Source organism: Lepidothrix coronata, unplaced genomic scaffold (genome assembly GCF_001604755.1).
Source record: "Lepidothrix coronata isolate B3197 unplaced genomic scaffold, Lepidothrix_coronata-1.0 Scaffold172, whole genome shotgun sequence".
In the NCBI taxonomy this organism is placed as follows: Eukaryota; Metazoa; Chordata; class Aves; order Passeriformes; family Pipridae; genus Lepidothrix; species Lepidothrix coronata.
In genome coordinates, this window is record NW_016690352.1 from 1,632,790 (window position 1) to 1,654,199 (window position 21,410).

The 21,410-nt window shown below is 35.1% G+C and overlaps 1 protein-coding gene across 3 annotated transcripts in view; it reads left to right on the forward strand.

Moving 5' to 3' along the window:
- The window catches only part of SCEL (sciellin), a 48,109-nt gene that overhangs the window by 21,041 nt on the left and 5,658 nt on the right, over positions 1-21,410 (forward strand). For 2 of the 3 annotated variants that reach the window (XM_017829974.1, XM_017829973.1), the window contains exons 9-15: positions 909-941; positions 2,867-2,938; positions 13,324-13,383; positions 15,042-15,098; positions 16,113-16,172; positions 17,671-17,760; positions 20,606-20,680. In XM_017829974.1, the coding sequence (XP_017685463.1) occupies positions 909-941; positions 2,867-2,938; positions 13,324-13,383; positions 15,042-15,098; positions 16,113-16,172; positions 17,671-17,760; positions 20,606-20,680 (447 nt within the window). The remainder of the gene's footprint in view (positions 1-908; positions 942-2,866; positions 2,939-13,323; positions 13,384-15,041; positions 15,099-16,112; positions 16,173-17,670; positions 17,761-20,605; positions 20,681-21,410) is intronic. The other variant, XM_017829975.1, reaches the window with a different exon arrangement.

Below are 21,410 nucleotides of genomic sequence, written 5' to 3' on the forward strand. Positions count from 1 at the left end.
CATCTTTCAATAGGAAGCTGGGATTCCTGTATTCTTCTCAACACTAATTAACCAGTTACTCCTCCAGTCTCATAGTTCAGAGAAGACTGAAATACAGGTATATTCTGTCTGAAGCTTTCATGTCCCTTCCTGGATCCTCTAACAATGATGTAATCAAGGACAGTTGGCTAAAAAGTCATGGACATTTAATGATTAATTGGTTTAATTTCTAAAAGTGCTTTTAAGATATGAAAGCTATTTCAACTGTGAATATTACTAATAATAGCCACCGAAGGAAAGCCTTTTATTTGCCTGTGAGTTTCAGGAAATAAAGCGCCATGCATAGATGCTAATATGCAGTTTTTAAAGGTCACCATCAGTCCTAAAGATTGAGTAAAGAGCTGTGTCTTATCTCCAAATCTGAGAACGGCTGACTGTTCTGCTATCCTCAGGAAGGGAGTTCAGTAATCATGGGTATGTGGGTTTTTTGGTCAGGGTTATTTATATACCAACACAATATACATGATAAATGTGATATGTAAGCTTCTAGAGTTCTTTGCCTCAGTTCCCAGCTGATTAAGCATCCTTTACAGAACACTTAAAAGAAATTGCAGTTGGAGCTAAGACTATAAGCAGCTCACTGGAATTGAGTGTTTTGGTTGTGATTTTTATGCTGAAAACAAAACACTGTGAGTCAGAGTGACTGACCAGAGAATGTCAACTGAGGAATGATTATCTTAGTAACATATCAAGAATGTGATTAAAACTTGGTATTATGCTGCTTGGCTTAAACATCTTGGAAGGAAGGAAAAGTAAAATTAATTGCTGTTGATTCACCTAAATCTTGCAAAGTGCCTCAATACTAGCATTTTGCATTCCGAAATACTAGCTACTTGGTTTCTGAAATGGTTACTCTGTTCTTTCTCTAGCACCACTTCAGGAAATTCAGAGGCTCAAACAAGGTACGTCTTGCTTACTTTGCTTCTTAGTAGATTTAGAAATGTAACACACTTCTATGCATAAACCTTGAGTATTATTTTAGATTTATTTAAAATATCATCATCACAGCTGGGCTTCGCGAACGAAGATTTGGGAAGGGCTCTACCCACGTTTGTTGCAAGCGTGTTGGTGGCTGAAAAGGCCAATACAAGACAGGCATGTCCGGTTGCAAAAGGCACAGCAGAAAGACTCCTTAGATGGTGTATTCTGCAAGACACGATTCTTTCTGCGTTGCCTTTTCTCCTCAAGGGTGATCCTGCGTGCTTACTCAAAAGCATCAGCAGCGTTATAGATGGTGTGTCTCCAAATTGGCCTCCCGATTGGAGGCCAGAGTAGACCAGTTATGGTGATCAATATGGCCAAGGCTGAGATGTTGTTTCAGGGAGTCCTTGTATTTTTCTTTGGAGCTCCTCTCTTGCGGCAGCCGGAGGCAAGTTCACCATAAAGCAGGATCTTAGGGAGGCGGTGGTCCTTCATCCTGGAGATGTGCCCTGCCCAGCGCAGCTGTGTTCTCATTAACATGGCAATCAATGCTAGTGACTGCTGCTTGTTCTAGAACAGATGTATTAATTATTAATACAGATGTATTGATTAAAATATAAACACTGTATAATTTACCAGGAAGGGTTCCTCTATAGTCCATGTCACAGAAGGGCATGAAGAAGACTTCCTTGCAGAAAAGCAATTATTTTCATTTGCTTAAAACATTTAATTGGATATTTATTCAAATTGAAAAAACAACTGTAACTCCATAAAAATTAAAAACTGCTTCACAAATTTAGTTCCACGGCTACATATGTTGCAAGACACTATGAATAAAGTGAAGAAAGTGGTAAATTTGCATAAGCAAAAGCTTGTAATAGATGGCATTAACATAAGATGAATTGAGGTAAAGTACTCCAAACTTATTTGAGTGTCTAATTTATTTAAATAATTCATTAATTAAATGTATATTTTATATGATCTAAATTAAGAAAAGATTACTTAACCAACCTGCAATTTCATGGTTTATAATTAAGACAGCTACACAGCTTGTCATGGTTTAGTTGCCATACTAATAGAAAAATTTTCTGAAGGAGCAGATAGCCCTCACTAACTGCATCAGCCACCTTTCTTATAATTTCTTATAATTTAAGTATTCCTGTAGTGACCAATCTGATTGTCACATAAATAAATAAAAATAGGAAAGTGTAATTGTTTACTTATTTAGCTTTTAAAAAATCAGTACTTTGTTAGTTAAGCAAAAGTTTTGTCTTTACTAAATAAGTAAAATTTATTTATTAGGTAGGAGAAAAGGATCTAGAAGTTCCTTTATTGCTAAAATAATTTTGAAATAGTAAAGAAATGGCAGTCAACTCTTACATCCATACTAGCAAAACAGTAACTCTTGGGATACTAATTATTCAAAAGGCTCAGTGGATGCAGTAATCTAGTGAACTAAAGCATTACATAGCTCTTTATATATTTATTTTTATATATGTATAATTCTTTATACACATATTTTATATATATACTATATATTAAAGAAAAAAAGAGAAAAATGTCTCAAAGAAAATGCAAACTCACTCACAATAATAAACCATTTCATAGAATCATAGAATGCTTTGAGTTGGAAGAGGATCTTGAAGAACATCTAGTTCCAACTCCCCTGCTATGGGCAGGGACACCTTCCACTAGACCAAGTTGCTCAGAGCCCCATCTAGCCTGGCCTTGAACACCTCCAGGGATGGGGTATCCACAATTTCACTGGGTAACCTGTTCAAGTGCTTCACCACCCTCTCAGTAAAGACTTTTTTCCTAATATATAACCTGAACCCACTCTTTTTCCATTTGAACCCACTTCCCCTTGTCTTGTACCTTCAGCATGTTTGCACCATTTCTATTGCAGGGCTGCTCTTTCATCAGAACAGGTGACCCTTCAGAAATCAAAGACCGATGTGGACGTTCAAGCTATAGCAAGGTAACATAAAAACAATATTTTGATTAGCATTGATAAATGTGATAGTAAGTACTCAAATTGTTTTATTACTCTATTTGATATCTCATTTGGACATGTGTGTGATTAATGCAGCATTTATCTAGTCCTAACCATTGACCTGGAAGTACAAACTTTGAGTTCCATTTCATTGACTTGCTAACTTATTCCAGGTGTTCCATTTTTTAATCTTTTGGTCTGTTTAGCCTTCATTTTGAAAAGCAGAATATAGATAGTTGCTGCAAATGTTTGGAAACAGAAAAATTAGAGTAGTATGATTATACAGTGTATTTTCTTTGCTCTTCAATACCTTGTGGGAGAGATAATAACTACACATTACTATGTATATAAAAACACCCCAACTCATGCACTGCAGTGTTAACATTTTAAATAGTAAAAACCCAACATATAGATTTAGTGTGACAAAATTAGTACATTTAAACAGATGGACTTGTTCTTGTGGTATAAGTTAGATGGCATATGTACTAATCTTGGAAAGAGTATAGAATACCAGAAACTTATAGGTGGAAAAGACAGAGACTCTTTTTAACTAAAATTTCAGCAAATTGTAAGATTCTGTACTGATGGAGATGTTATGCTTTTCAAAACAATCAGCAATAACTGCCTCACCCCTGGAAATGTTCAAGGCCATGGGACTCTAAGCAACCTGCTCTTGTGAAAGCTGTCCCTGTCCATGGCAAAGGGGTTAGAACCAGGTGATCTTTAAGTTCCCTTTCAACTCAAGCCATTCTATGATTCTATGATTCTATAAGCACTCAAAAATTTTTATTCTGTGACCTTGAACAGAATAAAAGGCCTGAATATGCAATTAAAAATTGAATTAATTAGAAACAGATTTCTAGATATGCACTGAGAATTATAGTAGCTCATTTTGCCATTTTTACTTAGAAATATGAAATGGTTCAGTCACTAAAATTAGTTTAAATTAACTAATTTTAATTAGTTTGATTCATAAAGTTCAGTTTAGTGGGGTCTAAAGCTATAGTGTATACTATTTCGAATTGTGTTTCCCTTGCCCAAAGTCCTCAGTATGTAAAATCAGTACGAAATTACTAAGAAAGCATCCAAAAGATGCCTGAGAGCGTAATCCCTAGAAAACAAGCAATGTTTCACTGAAACATTTTCCTATTAACAAATGTGGGGCATCTTAGAGAATTAAATATGCCACTGTATTAACTAGGGGAGTCACAGCCATTCTTCACTCTTAAAGGATTTTTAAGGTCTTCCTTAATCCTCACCCTCAATCAGTTCACATTCATCACCCCCTGGTTGCTCTCATTACCACATCAAGCTCTGTATTCCTGTCCCTTCATTGGTGAAGAGCTGGAGGAATATTTTACTGGTCTACAAGTTTCTATGGCAACATTGCACTGCTATTTGTGTCAGTATATAAACTGTAAGTAGTCTGTAATCTTAGTGGGCAAAATTCAGCCCTCTCTACTGCTGCTATTAATTCCTTTACATTTGGCTGGTGATTCAGATGTCATCCATCTGCTGCTGCTGTGTTAACTTCACAAAACTACAGATTTTTGTTAAATCAGTGCTAACCAAAAATGTATTAATCAGCTGTCAGCAGAAGTGCTGTTTTTCTATTAAAAATGTCATAAAAATACTACATTTTTTGCAAAAGTGGTTGTGTCACACAGGGGAAGTACATATGAAGAGTATGTATGGTAACATCAATTTTTAGTAGAATACCATTTTAACTTACATACATTAGTTTCCTATATTTTTACTTTGAATGGAAACATTTTCAGGTCATGCTTTTAAAACTCATACTTAATTGATTACTTGTTTTCCACTCAGGATTCTGATAGGGATGTTAAAGGAATAATGAATTAATTTCAGTATAAAATAAGCAGAAAATGGTAATTAGCTTTCTATCAAACTGATCAGTGATACAAGGAAAATCTTTTAGAAGGGATTTAACCTGAAAAGGATGTCAGATACTATCTCTTTTGGTTAAAAGTTTAAGCTTCATTGTGTAGTGTTCTATGTAAGGCCTAACATTGATTCTGTTAATGTAAAAAGCAATTTTGCATTTTTTCATGGACAACAGTTAAATGTGGCATCCATCTAAAAACACAGAGTATACAATAATGTATATATCTATCTCATATCTAGAGGCATGGACATATGGACCTCCACCTCTTGGATATGATTAACAGAACGAAAAAGGCATCTTATGATTAGTTAGGGCATTTACAGATACCTTAGACAGCATAAGTAGGCTAGAACACAGAAAAAATAAAGATAACTACTGCCTAATAATTGTGCATTTTTCAGAGCATAATAGGTCAAATCAGGTCTATTGGTATCACACAAATGCAGCAGCAGATGAGCACTACACTGCCTACATACAGAGACATTTTCCTGAGTTCTTCAATGGGCCTTTTATTCATTGCTTATCAGGTTCTTTTTTGAGTTGTATTTCCACTTCAGGGAAGATTCAACCTTCTCACTCTGCATTTTTCCACTACGTAATTGTAGCAACCATCAACTGCAGGTGTTTAAAAGCCAGACTTTTTTGAAGAACTATGTTCAGTAGAAAATGTTGTTAAACCACTTCCAACACCCTGAGGGTGTTTAAGTCAATCTTTCATTAATGATTACAGTTAGGGTGCAAAAATGTGTATTTCTATCAAATGCTTTTATAATGGGGCTCACTTGTATTCAGCTGCACTGCTTCCTTGCGTATATATATGCACACACCCCATTACAGAAACCAATGTATTTGTCACAGTGGGCCACATTTATCAGGGCATTAACAAAGGTATTAACACCAAAAGATGCAGAATAACCAAAAAGCCATATTTCCAAGAGTTCATAAATAGTAGAAGTGATGAATTTGTCTTTTATTTTGCATAGATATATCAGAATTCATGTTGGACATACTTGAGGAGAAGCTTGAGGTGATCGTAAGGGCGGCTATATAAGAAATTAGAGAAAGATCCCACTCAGCTCGTAAAGCATCTGTGGTGAGATTCTCTGCTATCAGCAAATGACTATTATTCTCTAGGGACACAAGGCATATCGTAGAAACTTTTACATAAGCATATCTTTTTGATATGCCATCTACAGCAGTTAGGTTGAAGAAAATGTTTTAGCTGTGTATTTGTGTGTATGTGGGTGAGAGAGGCAATTTCTAGGGAACAGAAACAAGGAACTAGAATATTTTTTTCTGACATAATTAAGGTAATTCTATATTCTTGCTCCTGTACAGGGTTTTCCTGTACTGTATAGAGTAATTAAATATCATTACTCTTGTCAGATAATAGAAAATCTAGACAATGCTGTAAATTTGTTTGTATTTTGCTCCTATTTCATGATATTCCTATTTAACTCGAGGTGTGTTGCCAGTTTTCATGGTAATTGATTGTGAAGGAATGACAAATTATTTACCTGTGCTTAAATTAACTCTTGTAACAAGGACACACATTTCTATGTCTATCAACATCTGGAACTTTGAAAAGTGGAAAAAAAATAAGAAACAGGAGTGTTTTTCCAAATTATTAAGAAAAAGAGTAAACTGTTATCAACTTGGAATTTTCCAAACCAATGGAATTAAAACCATCATGTCAGGTCTCCTAAATGAACATTTATTGATAAAACTATTCCTGTTCTAGAGTTGCATAAAGCAGAAAAGTGAGAGAACATGTACGTGCATTTTGAGGCATTGGCCAATTATGTGTTCCCATTGCACAAAAAAGAGAAAACTGCTCTAGTGAGAGAGATAGTTGCTGTCCCTGAAAGCGTTCAAGACCAGGTTTGATGGGGCTCTGAGCAACTTGGTCTAGTGGAAGGTGCCCCTGCACATGGCAGGCATGTTGGAACTAGACAATTTTTAAGGTCTCTTTCAACCCAAACCATTCTATGACACAGGCAATTCCAAAGAGCCACTAGAAATGTCCTGAACAATTACCTTCGGTTGAACTAAAGTTTAGATGACCAAAATTTGAAGGCGTGGCTCCCATACCAGTAATTCCTGTGTGACTTTTCCTTTGGGATGTCTTTTTATTTGCTTTCACTTTTTATCTAGACCTTCTGGAGACCTCTAAAATGTTCTGAAGGACACCTGTGTCCCTCAAAAAATGCTGGAAGCAAGGATGCTAAAACAGAAGTCATATACACTCACAATTCAGTAGCTTGCTTTGGCTACAATGACAATTGTTTCTTTATGGTGAAGTGGCTTTACACTTTCTAAATTGTTTTTGATAGTACAAATCAATACAGTCATTTTTGATTATACATTTTTGCATTTCAGCAGAGGGCTTCCAAGTGACAGGCACCTTCTGTCTCTCAATTCTGACAGATTCAGCATTCACTGGAATGCTGGTTTGCAGCTTTTCTGCACGTTGATACAAACAACTCACTGTTGCACAGCTTATGTGAAGAGATCCAAGCCCATTATTCACAACTGAAAAGTTAATACAGTGTTTACAGGGTCATACATACCCTTCAAGCAAAATGGAATAAGTTATTGTCCTTTTCCAGTAATCTTTCCCAGTCTACCTTCTATGAAACATTTTGATCAACAGCTTCTTCCTTTGTATTTAACTCCAAAATCCTCTGGGCTAAGAATTACACTGGTTTTGGCACAGTATAAGCTAGCTTTCACAGTTGACTGCAAGCTTCTTCTGTTCTTTCATCCTCAGCTGTTATTGATGAAAGGTCTGAATGAGGGCTCCTGGCACTGATCAGCGAGCATAGCAATGTGGAAGGAAATGCACCCTGCTTCAGAATAAATGCCAATCTTTTCTCAAAGAACTCCTTTATTCGTTCCCAGTTATATATGACAAAAGCCTGATACAGGGACAGTAACACAGCCATAACAGCAGATCAAAATTCAGCTGGGCCTACGATGTTAAACTTTATCCAGTAAGATGCCTGACACATTTAGTATACTCTACACCAACTCTTTTAGTTCAGAGTTGGAAGGTCCACTTGGCAATTGATTGTTTTTGTCTTCTCCTGTGCAGATATGACTAGGTCAGAAATGCCCTTATGGTTTTAGCCAGACTTGGTTAGTGTGGTCTTTCTATATTCCATAATTTCAGAAGAGGGAACTGTTGACTGGAATTCTTTGTTGGTCAACTGGGGGAGATCACCGAAAAAAGGACAACAAATGTAACTTTTTTGGTTTCACAGTTAAAAACTACTATATATATCTTATAATATCATCTCAGTCATCTCAGTAGTTTTTATAATTCAGCTCAGTGCTTTTCAGAAAACAGATGGACATCTATTAAAAATAATGTGCATGACGCCTTTAATAGTATTCAAATAGTATGCTTTAATATCTGCCTCTGGATTGCTCATGATTATGTTGATGATGACAGAGTGACTACATCTGAAACCTTACTGAGTATCCCGGGATTTGACATGAAGTGTCCAACTCATTAAAGGCAATACAGCAAACCTTCTGCAATACGCATGGTCCTTCAGTTTTCTAGTCCATAAAATGACACCTACAATATTGGTGCTTGGGTATTATGTCAACTATTGGTGCCTCAGCAAAGAGGGACGATGAAATTCTAGATAACTAGGTAAGAATGCCTTCAAGAGTTAGGGAACATTTGGAACTAGATAGGGGCTCAGCAAGACTTTCACAGGTTAAATAAGCATTCACTGAATGACTAGGGAGTTGTGGGCACATACTCTCCTGCATGGTCCTTGAGATGCAAGAGCATGGCTGCAGTCTGTTTAAAATTTCCTTTCTCACTTCCTTTAGTACATATGTCCAGGATCAACTTCAATTTCACCTCAGCATTAAGAACAGTCAGAAAAAATGCAATCAAACTTTTTAAAATGTATTTTTATTGACTTTTTCTTCATTGCTCTCAGAATTTGCAAATACAAACATTAGAAAGATTTTCAGTGCTTTCACTGAACAACTACGACATCGCTAAAGCTCTTTTGTACGCATGATACACGTGTTTCTTGCTTCCATGTCATTTGAAATTTTATCTGAATGTTTTCAAGATTAAAAAAAAAAAACAACTAAAAACCCAACAAAAATTGTGAGCTGTGCTTGAACGTGTGGATGGGATTAATTTGTGGTTTTCTTTTTGATGGTGATCTGACTTGTCACCAGCTAAACCAGAGTTTCTGAACTATTATCCACTGAAATAAGTGAGATTCACAAGCATAGTTCACAGAGCAGAAGGACTGAAAAGTATTAGATCTTTATCTCAAGTGAACTGAGTTAGAAATCAAATACAGACTGAAAATAAAAGCCAAATGTAGACAACTCAATTTCGCTAACTTTTTGATACAAAGCATAAAAGGGAAAAACCTCATACCTTGTGGTTACATAATACATTAATTTTTACACTTTTAAAAATTACTTACTGAAAATGTTCATAGATCATTTGTACATTAAATTAAAGAAGACACCAGATGCCTAACATTAATGGAATGAGGTAATGCAAAAGATAATTTTTCTGTAAATGAAGAAACATTTGATGATATTGATACAGGGTCAGAGATACCAAGCTTTTGAAATTTAGCTGTTGAGCTTGTCACACAAGCGTTACATAATTTCCCTTTCTGTTTGTGTCTGAGAGGCATAGGGGTCAAGATATGGCAGAATAAGAGTCCCTGGTTAAACTAAACTATATATTCTACATGCAGCTTGTTTTGACAGCTTTTCTTTATACCTATTTTTATTTATGTTCTTTGCTATCCTTTTATTCTACTGCACTCTCTTCATTAATTGTCAGATTTCTAATCCTATTTTACACAAGCAGCTAGAGGCAAAATATCAGATAGCAGCAGCAAAATTCATGGTTACCAAGTTTACAGCATGAGGCCACAGTGGCCTAGTTGCACATAGTTTTTTCTATCCTTCAGAGTGAGGCTTCCTTTTGGATTCACAATGTTATTTTAAGCATTTTTCTGAAAAGTGATGTTAAAGGCAGAATAGAGTTTTTTCTTAAGGAGCTCACTTACAAACAGAAAAGTAAATGAATCAGTAGAATTGTCTTCCATACTTCAGCAATGATGACAAGCACACCGAGGTCTTAATGCAAGTCTTAATGTTTTTATTTTAGAATAAATTAATTCATTGTTTCAATACTTGAGATCCTTTTGTACAAAAGGTGATACAAATTCCTCTCTAGGAATTGTATTTTTATTTTTTGCAAAATAAAAAAATACATATTAGTCATCCTGAGTTAGGTGCCTCTAAAAACTTCCAGTCGTGTCCTGAGTTTTTATTAAAATATTTCATTTTACTGAATTTGCAAGTAAACTGTGTATTCTCCTCCTGGCAGGCTGTCTAACCCACCTCATTCTGATTCATTTCAAAAATACTCACCCCAGGCAGAATGTTCACAGAGATGTAATGGCTGTCACAAAAGATACTATGCTTGGAGGTGGCATCCTTTGGAATGACTTAAGAAAAATGCCAACATCTGTTACAAGCCACCTACCATATTTGAAAGATATTTCCTCAAGTTTGTCTAAACTGCTTTGTATAGAAGTTTTATGCCGCTGTTTTCCATCATCATCTATATTTTAAAAAATTGTTGACAAATGTAAGCAGTAGGAATTCAATTCAGCCAGCCTTGGACACCAAAATAGTTTGTTTTTTCAAGTGACAGTTATACTTGCAACTGGAAATCCTTCTCCACAGCAGCCTTGCACCACATCTAATATTCTGATATGCAAGGAGCCTTTTCAGTATATGAATATAGGTTAGTCTCTATCACACAGTAATACTTGTCATCTCTTTTAGAAATATTAAAAAAGGGATAAATTGTATTGCTGATTTTTAACAGTGTAACAACTGTCAAACGAAACCTAACCTGAAATTCTGTTTAGGCTCTATAATGCACGCTCACTCTAGTTTTTAATGTGAGGCTGGATTATGTGCTGATATCAACACTGGTGCTCACTGTGTGCTAACGCTAAAGTAAACATAGCTTTGCTAACAGAGTGATTTAAAAAGTCAGCAAAAGTATGCCCTGAACATAATCAGACAAATTCTGAGATATGCATCATGTCCTGTAGCTTGCCCTACTTTACATTTTATCCTTTTATAAATAACAGCTCTCAAATTTTAACTTTAGTTGATAATAACCTGAACTGTGCTTGAACCAGTAACTTGAAGTTGTGTATCCTATGACCTCTCCTTTGCACCAGCCAGCCACCTCAAGGCAAGCAACTTGAAAGATGCCAGTCCTCATTACTTGGTGCAGTCATGTCAAGATGTTCCATGAGGCTGAAAGTTTGAGAAGTGTTACGAGTGCAATAAATTAATACCTTCTAAGAGTTGTGTTTTATAGAAGTTTTGTTCCATAGTAACCATAAATCATAGGGAACAGGTCAGTCTGTATTTATTTCTGTGCTGTAATCTGCAGCTGCAACTGGTTTTGTTCGCTTATTAGGACTCTTTAGAGTTAAGAGTTCTATAAATCAGGCTGTAGTTGACCAGGAGTGCACATGTAGCCTAGACTTTTATTACTTTTGTTATCCCTTTGGATAACAAGTAAAATCTTCCTTGCAAGCCAGTCAGTGTATTGGGATACCCAAAGCACAGAAAATAATGCATGAGGAAGTAAGAAAATGCTGTTGGCTGCAAAGTCATTATGATTTAAAGACTACAGAAGGGAATTAACTCATAGGAGCATACAGACATAGTGGCCTGCAGGGCACAGCTTTGCTACTGTCATAGCTTTTCTATTGCTCCATGCTGTGAAAGTCAGCAGAAGTAAGCAGAAAGGCTACTGATAACTGTGCTGAGTAAACTGCTTGTAATCCCATGACTTCAGCCAGAATGAACAGGAGTCCCAGATCTCCTGCTCTCTATGTTTTGGGTGAATATACAACACTGAGGCTGATATATATGTGCAGGTTGCATAGCACATAAAGATCATCATTGAGGCAGCTGCAATTGCAAAGCTTTGGTAGGCTTCATAGGAGAGTTCAGATGCATATTTAAAATACCTCTAAGAACATAAAGGAATGGAGGATGCAAGAAACAAGAATTATAATGCATATATTACTCATGTCAGATGTGCATAGTTGGGTTTTTTGGTGGTTTTGTTTGTTTTTAAATAAAATTTGCAAAAATATAAGTTAAAGGAACTACCTGAGCCCTTATTTACACTTACTATAAATTCAGTGTGGCTACCTCCACGTACTGAGGAAGCAATTTGCCATCCAGTTAGCTCATAAAGGAAATGATAGCTTCGGATAGTTTTGCAAGGCTACAGTTTCAGAAGGAATACTCTGGAACTGTGAAATCTGCAATAATATAAAGAGAATTTCCAAAAGCATATTATTTATTAAGGACTGGTTTGGAATCGTAGTTAATGGTAGTAGAGTCTTCTTGCACTCTTGATAATCTCATCAAAGGGAACCCCAAAGCTGACAAACATGATCAAGAAGAAACCTGAAAAGGCTGTTGTTTCATGACAGAACAGGTCAGAATGAAAAGTCAGTAAAGAGACACATGGAACATTGTTGACTGCCAGGCTACAGAACAGGTCCTATAGGGTGGCACTGTCATATCATCAAAGGCATCATTCTTTTCCCATTGCTTTCTTTTGAGGAGTAAATATATCAATTTTTTGTAGGGAGTTAAGGTAACTAGATGCTAACTTTACAGGTAAAGCTGCTGAAAAATTTTCAGGAGAAGAGTTTGAAAATTTTGAAAATGCATTTTCATGGAAATGAAGTGTTTTATAGAAATGTTAACACCAGCACAATCCTCTGAAGGGAAATAAAGGTAGTCAAAAAAACACTCCATGTTTTGACTTGACAACATTAAAAGTTACATTCAAAGAGTATAAAATATGTTAATTTCCATTTCTAATAGTTATGTTACATTAATATATATTGTATCTTTAATGTTAGTATATTGAAAAAAGGAAATTAATTAACTAACAAGTGCTAATTCAAGGAATAATATTTTCCCCTTACAACAGATAATAATAATAATATTAATAATAATAAATCACATCCTATCTTTTGTGTGGAAGTTCAAGAATTAGTGGATGTAACTAGATCTCATCATCCCTCACTTTAAACATGAACTTTCTTGTGAGAACGGAGAGTTTACTTGGGAGGGAGCTGGTCTAGATAGCCTACCAAAAAGACAAATGGACTTTTCCATTACCTCAGGAAGAGTGTGGGCTTATGTGCATATGGGGGGCATATGGCTGTGACTATGACTATCTTTGAATTACTAAAATGATGTATGCCTTGAACTTTTAATCAGTTAATTTTTTTCATTCATAAAGGTTGTGCCAATTATAATTTTTTAAAATTATTATTTAGTTTGACTACTTGACAGCTTGTTATACTGATTGTGACACGATCTGGGGTTTGTTCTGTCTCTAAAGGAACCAAGACCTCGATAACCTCAGCAAAGCGAATCCAAGTTCTTCCACAAGTGACAAGGAGTAAGTCTTCAAAGTTTCTCAGGCCCTACTTTCCTAAAGCAGTGAGTAATTTGCAACTATGAGAATGTCAGGAAAGGTAATGTTGCAAATCTGGAAAATGTTTTATAGATTAATAAGTAGCATTCCTTATACTGAATGATGAATATAAAAATACAGATGAATTCAGTGGCATGTGCACTATCAGTAATATCACAAGTAATATCTATGGCAAGCTTCCATATGTGCCTTATATGCTTCTGCAATTAAACTGTTAATGACATATTCTGATATAGTTAGAGAAGGGGCAGTAAACAAAATACCATAGAACTCACAGATGATAAGGGTTTCCCCAACAAGGTGTAACAAAGCATTTCAGTCAGCAAGGGCAGTGATCTGCAGAGAGCAGCTTGAACTTACTTTTTTGAACAATGTGTCAGTTCAATGTGTTTCAGGCCAAGTTTCTTGAGGTCTGCAAGCATCCCTTTAGCATATGGAAGGGAAGGAACTGGCAGGGTGCTATGCTAGTAAGAGCTGTGTTATATTTGTCACACCTAACACTGATATTCTGCAGATAAATTTCAAGACTGATGTTCTAAACAGTAACAGCACAAAAATGTTGCCAACCTGTGATCATCTATTTCACATTAGACAATCTTACCTATATGCACACACATACATACATATATATATATATATATATATATATACATATGTACACTTAGCACTGACCTGTAAGTTGAGTATAATTTTTTTTGGAAATTTTAACTCACAGATAATTTAATAGGATAAAGTACAAGGCTTTGAGACACTACTGAATTGTAGGATCATCCAAAGTTTTAAGATTAATAAGCCTATCATGGATTGAAGTGATCAAGTTACGAGTTTCATAGAGCTAACTGGGCCTTTTGTTTTGCTCCCTATTTACCTAAAGAGTATCATGGGGTTTTTTACAGTAGTTAAGAGTGCTTTTCATAGGTCATTCGATCCTCTAATTCCTGGAACCATTTTAAAATAGTAAAGAATACAGAGGAAAAACTTGCCTCTAGTTTAATTGTATTTATGAAATTTAAAAAAATGTTTCCTTATATGTAAACTATGTGAGTCTTTGGATGCTTACATTTTCAGTATAAATACAGACAATGCTTTAATTGTTCACCATGGTGATAAACAGAGGGAATTTCTCACCATTCCATAAGCAAAGTATGTGGAAATTTGGACATATTTCTACATGTTGTCTTAAGAAGTAGAAGTTTCTTATTTTAAATAAAAAAATTATTCTTGAAAATTATTGATGCAAACACATATTAAGCTATTTGGAGCCTGCAAATTAATTCTAAATTCTTTGAAAGTTCGTGTTTCTCCTTCACTGTCTTCACTGGCAAAAACCAGTCTTAAACTCTGGCATTGATCTGATTAAAGTATTTTTATTTTCTTGGATATAATAGATAATATTTTTATTTAATTATACAGAACTTTACCTTGCTAGGGGAAAATTGTAAATATATTTTCTTATTATGTTCAAGAACATAAGTGTTTGCAAATTTTGAACACAAACGTAGCTAACAATTTACTTTTTTCCTTTAAAATGTGTGCATAAATATATTTCTTTCTTTTATGACACTTTATTCCTTCCTAGATAGGGGGAATATTTTAACAGTTGTATTTGTTTGTTGTTTCAGACAAAAACACCTTCAGGATCTTACTGAAATAAATACTGTTGATCAGAAAAATAAGAGGCGAGCTTGTCATAATCTTTCTCTTACATACTCATAAAATATTGATGGTTGATTGGATATTAGTATTAATAGGTTCTGTTCTGTAAAAATCATTACATTTTAATTTGTGTTCAAATGGGAACCTGGGTGACATTTTTTTAATCTGAAACAGTTTGTCAATGGGTAACATTTTTGTTTAATTACAGGGCAATTAATATACAATATTAATGTAAAATTATATTATTATATACATGACATATATTAATATATGAAATTTATTATATGACATTGCTTTTTCACAGTAAGTGATTGATCAGCTACTAGTATAAATGTGATGCCATATAGATCTAGAGATTGTATACAATCCTAGATAACAGCAGTCGTAAGAGGAATTTGGTCTGCATATAATAATAAAGCAAATAACATATTTTGAAAGCCATTTCCATAGCTCATGGTATTGATGCCTGTACGAAATGAAATTCTGTTATCAACTTAAAATGATAGAGCCACGATCAGTTTAGCAGATGTTGGCAGATGTACATGCTTCACCTGTAGCATGGGAACGCAATGTCACATAGTGGTCATAAACTGAAACAAGAGAGATTCTGACTGGATATATGGAGGACTGTCCAGCAGCCGAGCAGGTAGCCTGGAGAGGTTATGCCATCTCTCTCCTTGGAGGTTTTCAAGACCTAATCGACAAAGACTTGAGCAACTTGGTTTGACTTCAGAGCCACCCCTGCTTTAAGCAGAAGGTTGGACTAGAGAGCCCCTGAGGTCCCTGAATTCCAGCCTGAATTGTCCTACAAAACTATAATGAACTTGTTGATTTTGAGTTGTTTGTTATTCTTTTGTGGTGTCACACTAGAAAGAAACTGAAAAATATTGAAGCCTGAACAGATAACTACTAACTGTAGTAAGGAATATTCTCTGCGAAATGCACACAATTTTTTTCTTCTTCAACATAAATAATTCAGCCCGTTTAATATGTTTAGATTAAATAAAATACTTCTATTAATTCTCTCTCACTTTCAGAGATGAGGACCTTGGTGATAACACTGAAGTAAAGTCTGCTGACGACCAAAGTAAAAAGCGGTGAGACTTAACTGGTAGTTTTCTCTAAAATTTGAAGAGCTAATATCAACAGTTCTGACTGTTTAGTGTGGTACCAGAAATTTGAACTCCAAATACAAGAAAGCAAAATTTGCCCAACATAAGTAAGATATCTGTATTATTTCTAAAATGTGACTGATTAACAAAATGTAACAATAAAACTGCATGTATTTTGGTAATAAGTAACAACTCAGACATATAATCTCTTGTAAGGAATGAAAATGACTGGTGACAAGATCCTCATAAGCATTTTTGTGCTTATCTGGCTGTTTTGTGAACTCAGCTGCTAGCATCTCAAACAAATATAAGTAAATGCATTCCTAGTACAAGGTTTCACTGCTACTAGGTTTCTTTATTTGCAGAAGCTAGGACCCATTTTGGTCAATTAAAGTGAAGTTAGTAATATGTTTTTAGCTACCATTCTGATGGTATCTTTTTGAGTCTTCCATTTAGTTGTATATCTAAATGAAGAGGAAGAATTAGCTATCTGTATACATAGGCAGTTCTTCTATTTTTCAATAGAAAATATTTTTGTCCTAGCAGTTTCACTTGACAGTCTGACCAGAGAATCATATACTGAGCATCTGTGGTGAATGAGTTTCTCTTTTAGTTCTGAAAGGGGGCATGCCCGGTTAGGAGTCACAACAGAGGGTGCTGCTTCATGCCACATGCTATGCATATAAAACATGACAGCACTAAGTGAGGGTCGTTTGCAGAGCTTTGGTCCTTGGCAAGCTCACTGAAACAAATCAAGCTGCAGCCCAAACATCCAGAGTTAAGGATTGTAATCATCAAGTTGCTTCAGAACCTTTGGCGGAATCAAACAACAGTAGCATTTATCTGAGCTGCTTTGTAAAATCTTCAAAAACATTTTAGCACTTATTCCTTAAATCCTATAATTTGTATGACAAGGTTTATTTTTATGTTTGTTTGACTGTCATGTCTGTGGCAGGGAAAACTGCAGAGGCAAGGTTTCTTTTGCTTGAATAATAATCCTGCTTTTTGAAATGAGTCTATGTATCTGTTTAGCTGGTCATTTCTAAGAAAAACATAACTGTAGTATATCCTAAAGAAAGAAAATTTGGGACTGAAATGCAGTAAGCCTAAGAATACATCATAAAATACTGACAAGAAAAAGTACAGCGCTATCAACCACTGAGACATTATTGCGCAGTTGAAAATCTCAGCAAGCACTTCTAGGAAACTAGAGTTCAATAAAGTTAGATGAAGTTTCTGATATGAATAAATCTGAATATATCAGCATAAATTGGAGGACTTAAAATTATAGGTCAGTGATTGCATTATTTTTCACCAGCAACAGTTTAACAACAGTAAGATAAACAAAATTTTTTTTACCTATTTTTCAAGCCCAAGCCTCTGCATTTATGGCTCTAAGTGTAAATTAAAAGCTGTGTAGATGAAGACGATTTCTAAAAAGTCTTTTTCTTGTTGTACGGTTTCTTTTTTTTTTTTTTTTTAGGATAACTGAGAAAGCATATGAGAATCCTCCAAGGGCTCTAAATAATCTCCCAGAAACAAACTACTCTAGCGACAATGAAAGGAAGACCAGGTACTGTGGACAATCAATTGAGCATCATAGCATCTAAAGTGACATTTCTTGCAAAAAATTAAGAAAAAAAAAATTTTTATGCATCAAATTTCAGGGATGCTTAGAAATCTCACATTGGTCTTTGGAATCATGCCAGCCCTCTTCCAAATCTTCTTCCAGGATCCCAGGCATAGAAGCTCACAAATCATAGCTCTGGTGCACAGAGTAGAGAGCACAAAACACACCCCGTGTAGCTCTAGACATGTGGCTGAAACATGAAATTGAGGAGAGCAGCTAAGCCAGAATTCGTATATAATCAACGGAGGAAAGGCATTTCCTGTGTGTTAGATACACAGTTCTCTTACTTCTTACAAACTTACTTCTTTGTGAGGGTGTAAGGAAAACATTACACTCCCCACTCAGGTGCCTTATTAAGTTCCTAAATGGGATGAATTTGAACCCATGTATCACCAATCCAATCACTGAAACCGTGACATCCTGACTTTTTGACCAGGAACAAGCTCTTTTAAAAACCATTTATCTTGCAATACTCTTGCTCTAGCTGGATTCTGCTTCTGCAAGCACACACATTGCAAATCTATGTGAAAAATGTGATGTAGAGATATTTAAGAGAACTAGCTATACACCAGGTGTGTTGGTAACAGGAAATAATTGAAACAAAGGAAATTATATCTTGTTCTTCATGGTTAAATTGTATTTTCAAGAAATATGACAAAAATGTAATATATAATTCCTGAAGGAGAGACATTTTTGGATTAGGAAGAAACCTCTCCTCAGTACCAAACCACTCAGTACCCAATAATTAAATATTAATGTGAGTGGGATTGTTTAAAGACATAACTCTATATGTAAGGTGTTGTATTGCTGTATAGTAGTTTTGAACTCCCTGAGACAAGGCTGATGACTTGGCAGGGAAAGGAGTAATCTTCTATTGAGCCTTACTGACAGGGAAAATAGCAGTCATAGTCTGGTACTTCATGGGAACTACGGCCAATGTCCCCATCCTTGACCTTATGCACACCTGAGCTTTGGTGTGGGTATGAATGGGCACAGGATGTCTAATATCTCATTTTCTTACATTTGCTCTAGGAGGTTGGAGTACAATTGAAATTTATGTATTCTGAAACTTCTGCATGGCCTCAAAGGACAAACCCATAAATTGGCTGAGAATAAAGGCAAAGCAAAACAGCATGCAATTTAAGACTAAAAATGAATATTCAACAGAAAGTTCAATTAGCATTTTCCAGCATTTTGCACACATACAGTTTCTGATTTGTAATATTCTGATTATTTTTGAAAGTTAAAACAGAGACAACAATACAAGAGTGGCAGGGCAAAGAATGTGCTGCAATATGCAATGTTCTCTTACACTTGACAAAATTTATACCCTCTACCTGAACCTCTAATCCTAATTTAATTAATGAAATCTTATTAAATGAATGGTCTTTGTAGGTTATTTCAGGTTTTATGCAATAGATTCTACAGAGTATTTATTGCTGAGTAATTTGCTGTGTAAACAAGTCACACCATAGCAAGCAAAGGAGTGAGTTATATGAACTGAAAGAAGGTATATGATGAGATACACAGTTCTCAGGCTACATTGTGACTCAGTTTTCACTTAGTGTCTTGTCAACCTCTCAGCCTATGAATTTATTTAAAAAGGTTCTGAGTTTCCTCACACTTTCAGTTGACAAGGTTAGAAACTGATTCTTTGGAAATATTTTTGCTGTAGCTTCATTATTTTTTTCTATACAGTAGTACAGTTATTTTTTTTCCTAACTTGTGGTTATATACATTTTTGTGTTTTTCAACACTGTTATGTTCTATGAAACATACATAAAACATTTATCATTTAAGCTTATCAGTAATTGTAATTTTGTTCTGGTGTTGCATAGAAATCAAATAAGAAATATTTACATTAAAAAATGCAGCTATGTAGAAAAGAGTATCTGGGCTTCATAACACCTTTCACACACATTATCAGTCTATTTCAGGCAAAGCCTGTAAAAAAAGATGTTTTGCAGATACACATGATCATAAACAGTTGTTCCTAACATTGCTGAATATTATTCAAGAGTGAAATGGAACATGTAATAATTGCCATAAGCCTTATTAATTTCTGGAGAATAGGATAATTAAATCAGTTCAGAAATGTTCAAAATATGTAGGGCAAAACGACTTCTTCAGCTGTCGTATATATGTTCATCCGTTCCATGCAATAAAAACTGACAGTTAAGCAACTTAGAAATGGGACTGTTAAAAAAGGAAGATTAAACTTCCCTGACAGTTCAGTATATTCCTTTTTATTTCCTTTTATTCCGATATGAGGAACAATACAGTTATTGTAGTGAACACAAATCACACATTGAACAGCCTGTATTATAATGACCCTCACTCTAATTCTAGGACCACGTTGTAATTTTGTTTGGCTGTTTGAAAGCTCTTTGAGGACAAGTGAAAGAAGCAGAGGAAAAGGAAAAAAATGCAATCTGTCACCATTTCCTGACACGTATCATTCAGGCTGGGATATCAGCACAGGCAAACCCAATAACATCATATAATTTTGCTCAATGGGTTTGTGTGGATTTAATTTTGAAATGCTGAAGAATCATTCAACAATAAAACACAGTCTAAGGACACTATATTTCTAATTTAGGGTTTTTTATTTGATATTATTATTCTTTATGGTTGTGAAGGTACAGAAAAAGAACTCATCACCAACTATGATTTTTTTTTTTCACAAGCATGTTACTTTAGTTTAATTTGCATATAATCATTAGTGTAGTGAAACCTTTAAAAATATAAAGTACTGTTTAATAATTGCTATGCACTCTCTGCTTCACAGCAAATCATCATATGGTGCCTATGAAGAAAATATAACTGGAAATACTATTAAAACTGTTTACTCCACTTCTGACCGGTACGTACACATTAATAACATCGTAGAGTACCAAAGGACACAGACATTTGCATAAGCATTCAAGTGTTCAGACAAAAGAGAGCAGTGGAAGTCACCATTAGGCTTGTCAGACAGCTTTTCATACAGAATTCTCTTTCAGTGGGATCTTGCCATCAAATCATTACCACAGCTCAGCAGCCTAATATTATGTCAAGCTTGTCACAGCTGACATTTTAAAATATCTATAGAAACAATAGCCATTGCTTTAAGATAGGGTTGGCTTTGTGAGTCTGTAGTTTCTATCTCAGGCAGCTGCTTACTCTACAAAATGTCCTTCCTTTGTGAGAGTGGTTTCTGTAATTACCAACTTTATGACCAGATGTAGAGGAATCAGTTCACATGACAACGCTGTTAAAAACTATGTTTTCACAACAATTAAGATATTCCCAAACATAAGAAGCATATTTGCTCCATTAGTAATATCTTACCTCGGGGAAAAAAAAGTTAAAGGATAATTTAAACAGGCCCATTACTTGGAATTACCAAATCAGAAAGACTTCTATCCTTTCCAACATAGCTATAAGAAACTCTGGGAATGATTAAATATTAGTATGATGGTTTGTCATCGAGTAGAAAGGAGCAAGGCCAGTTGATTTTGTAATGCAAAACCAACAACAATTATATCTAGATACAGACTGATGTTAGGTAAGAATGCAACAAGAGCTGAGAAAATTTTTAAAAGTACTATTGT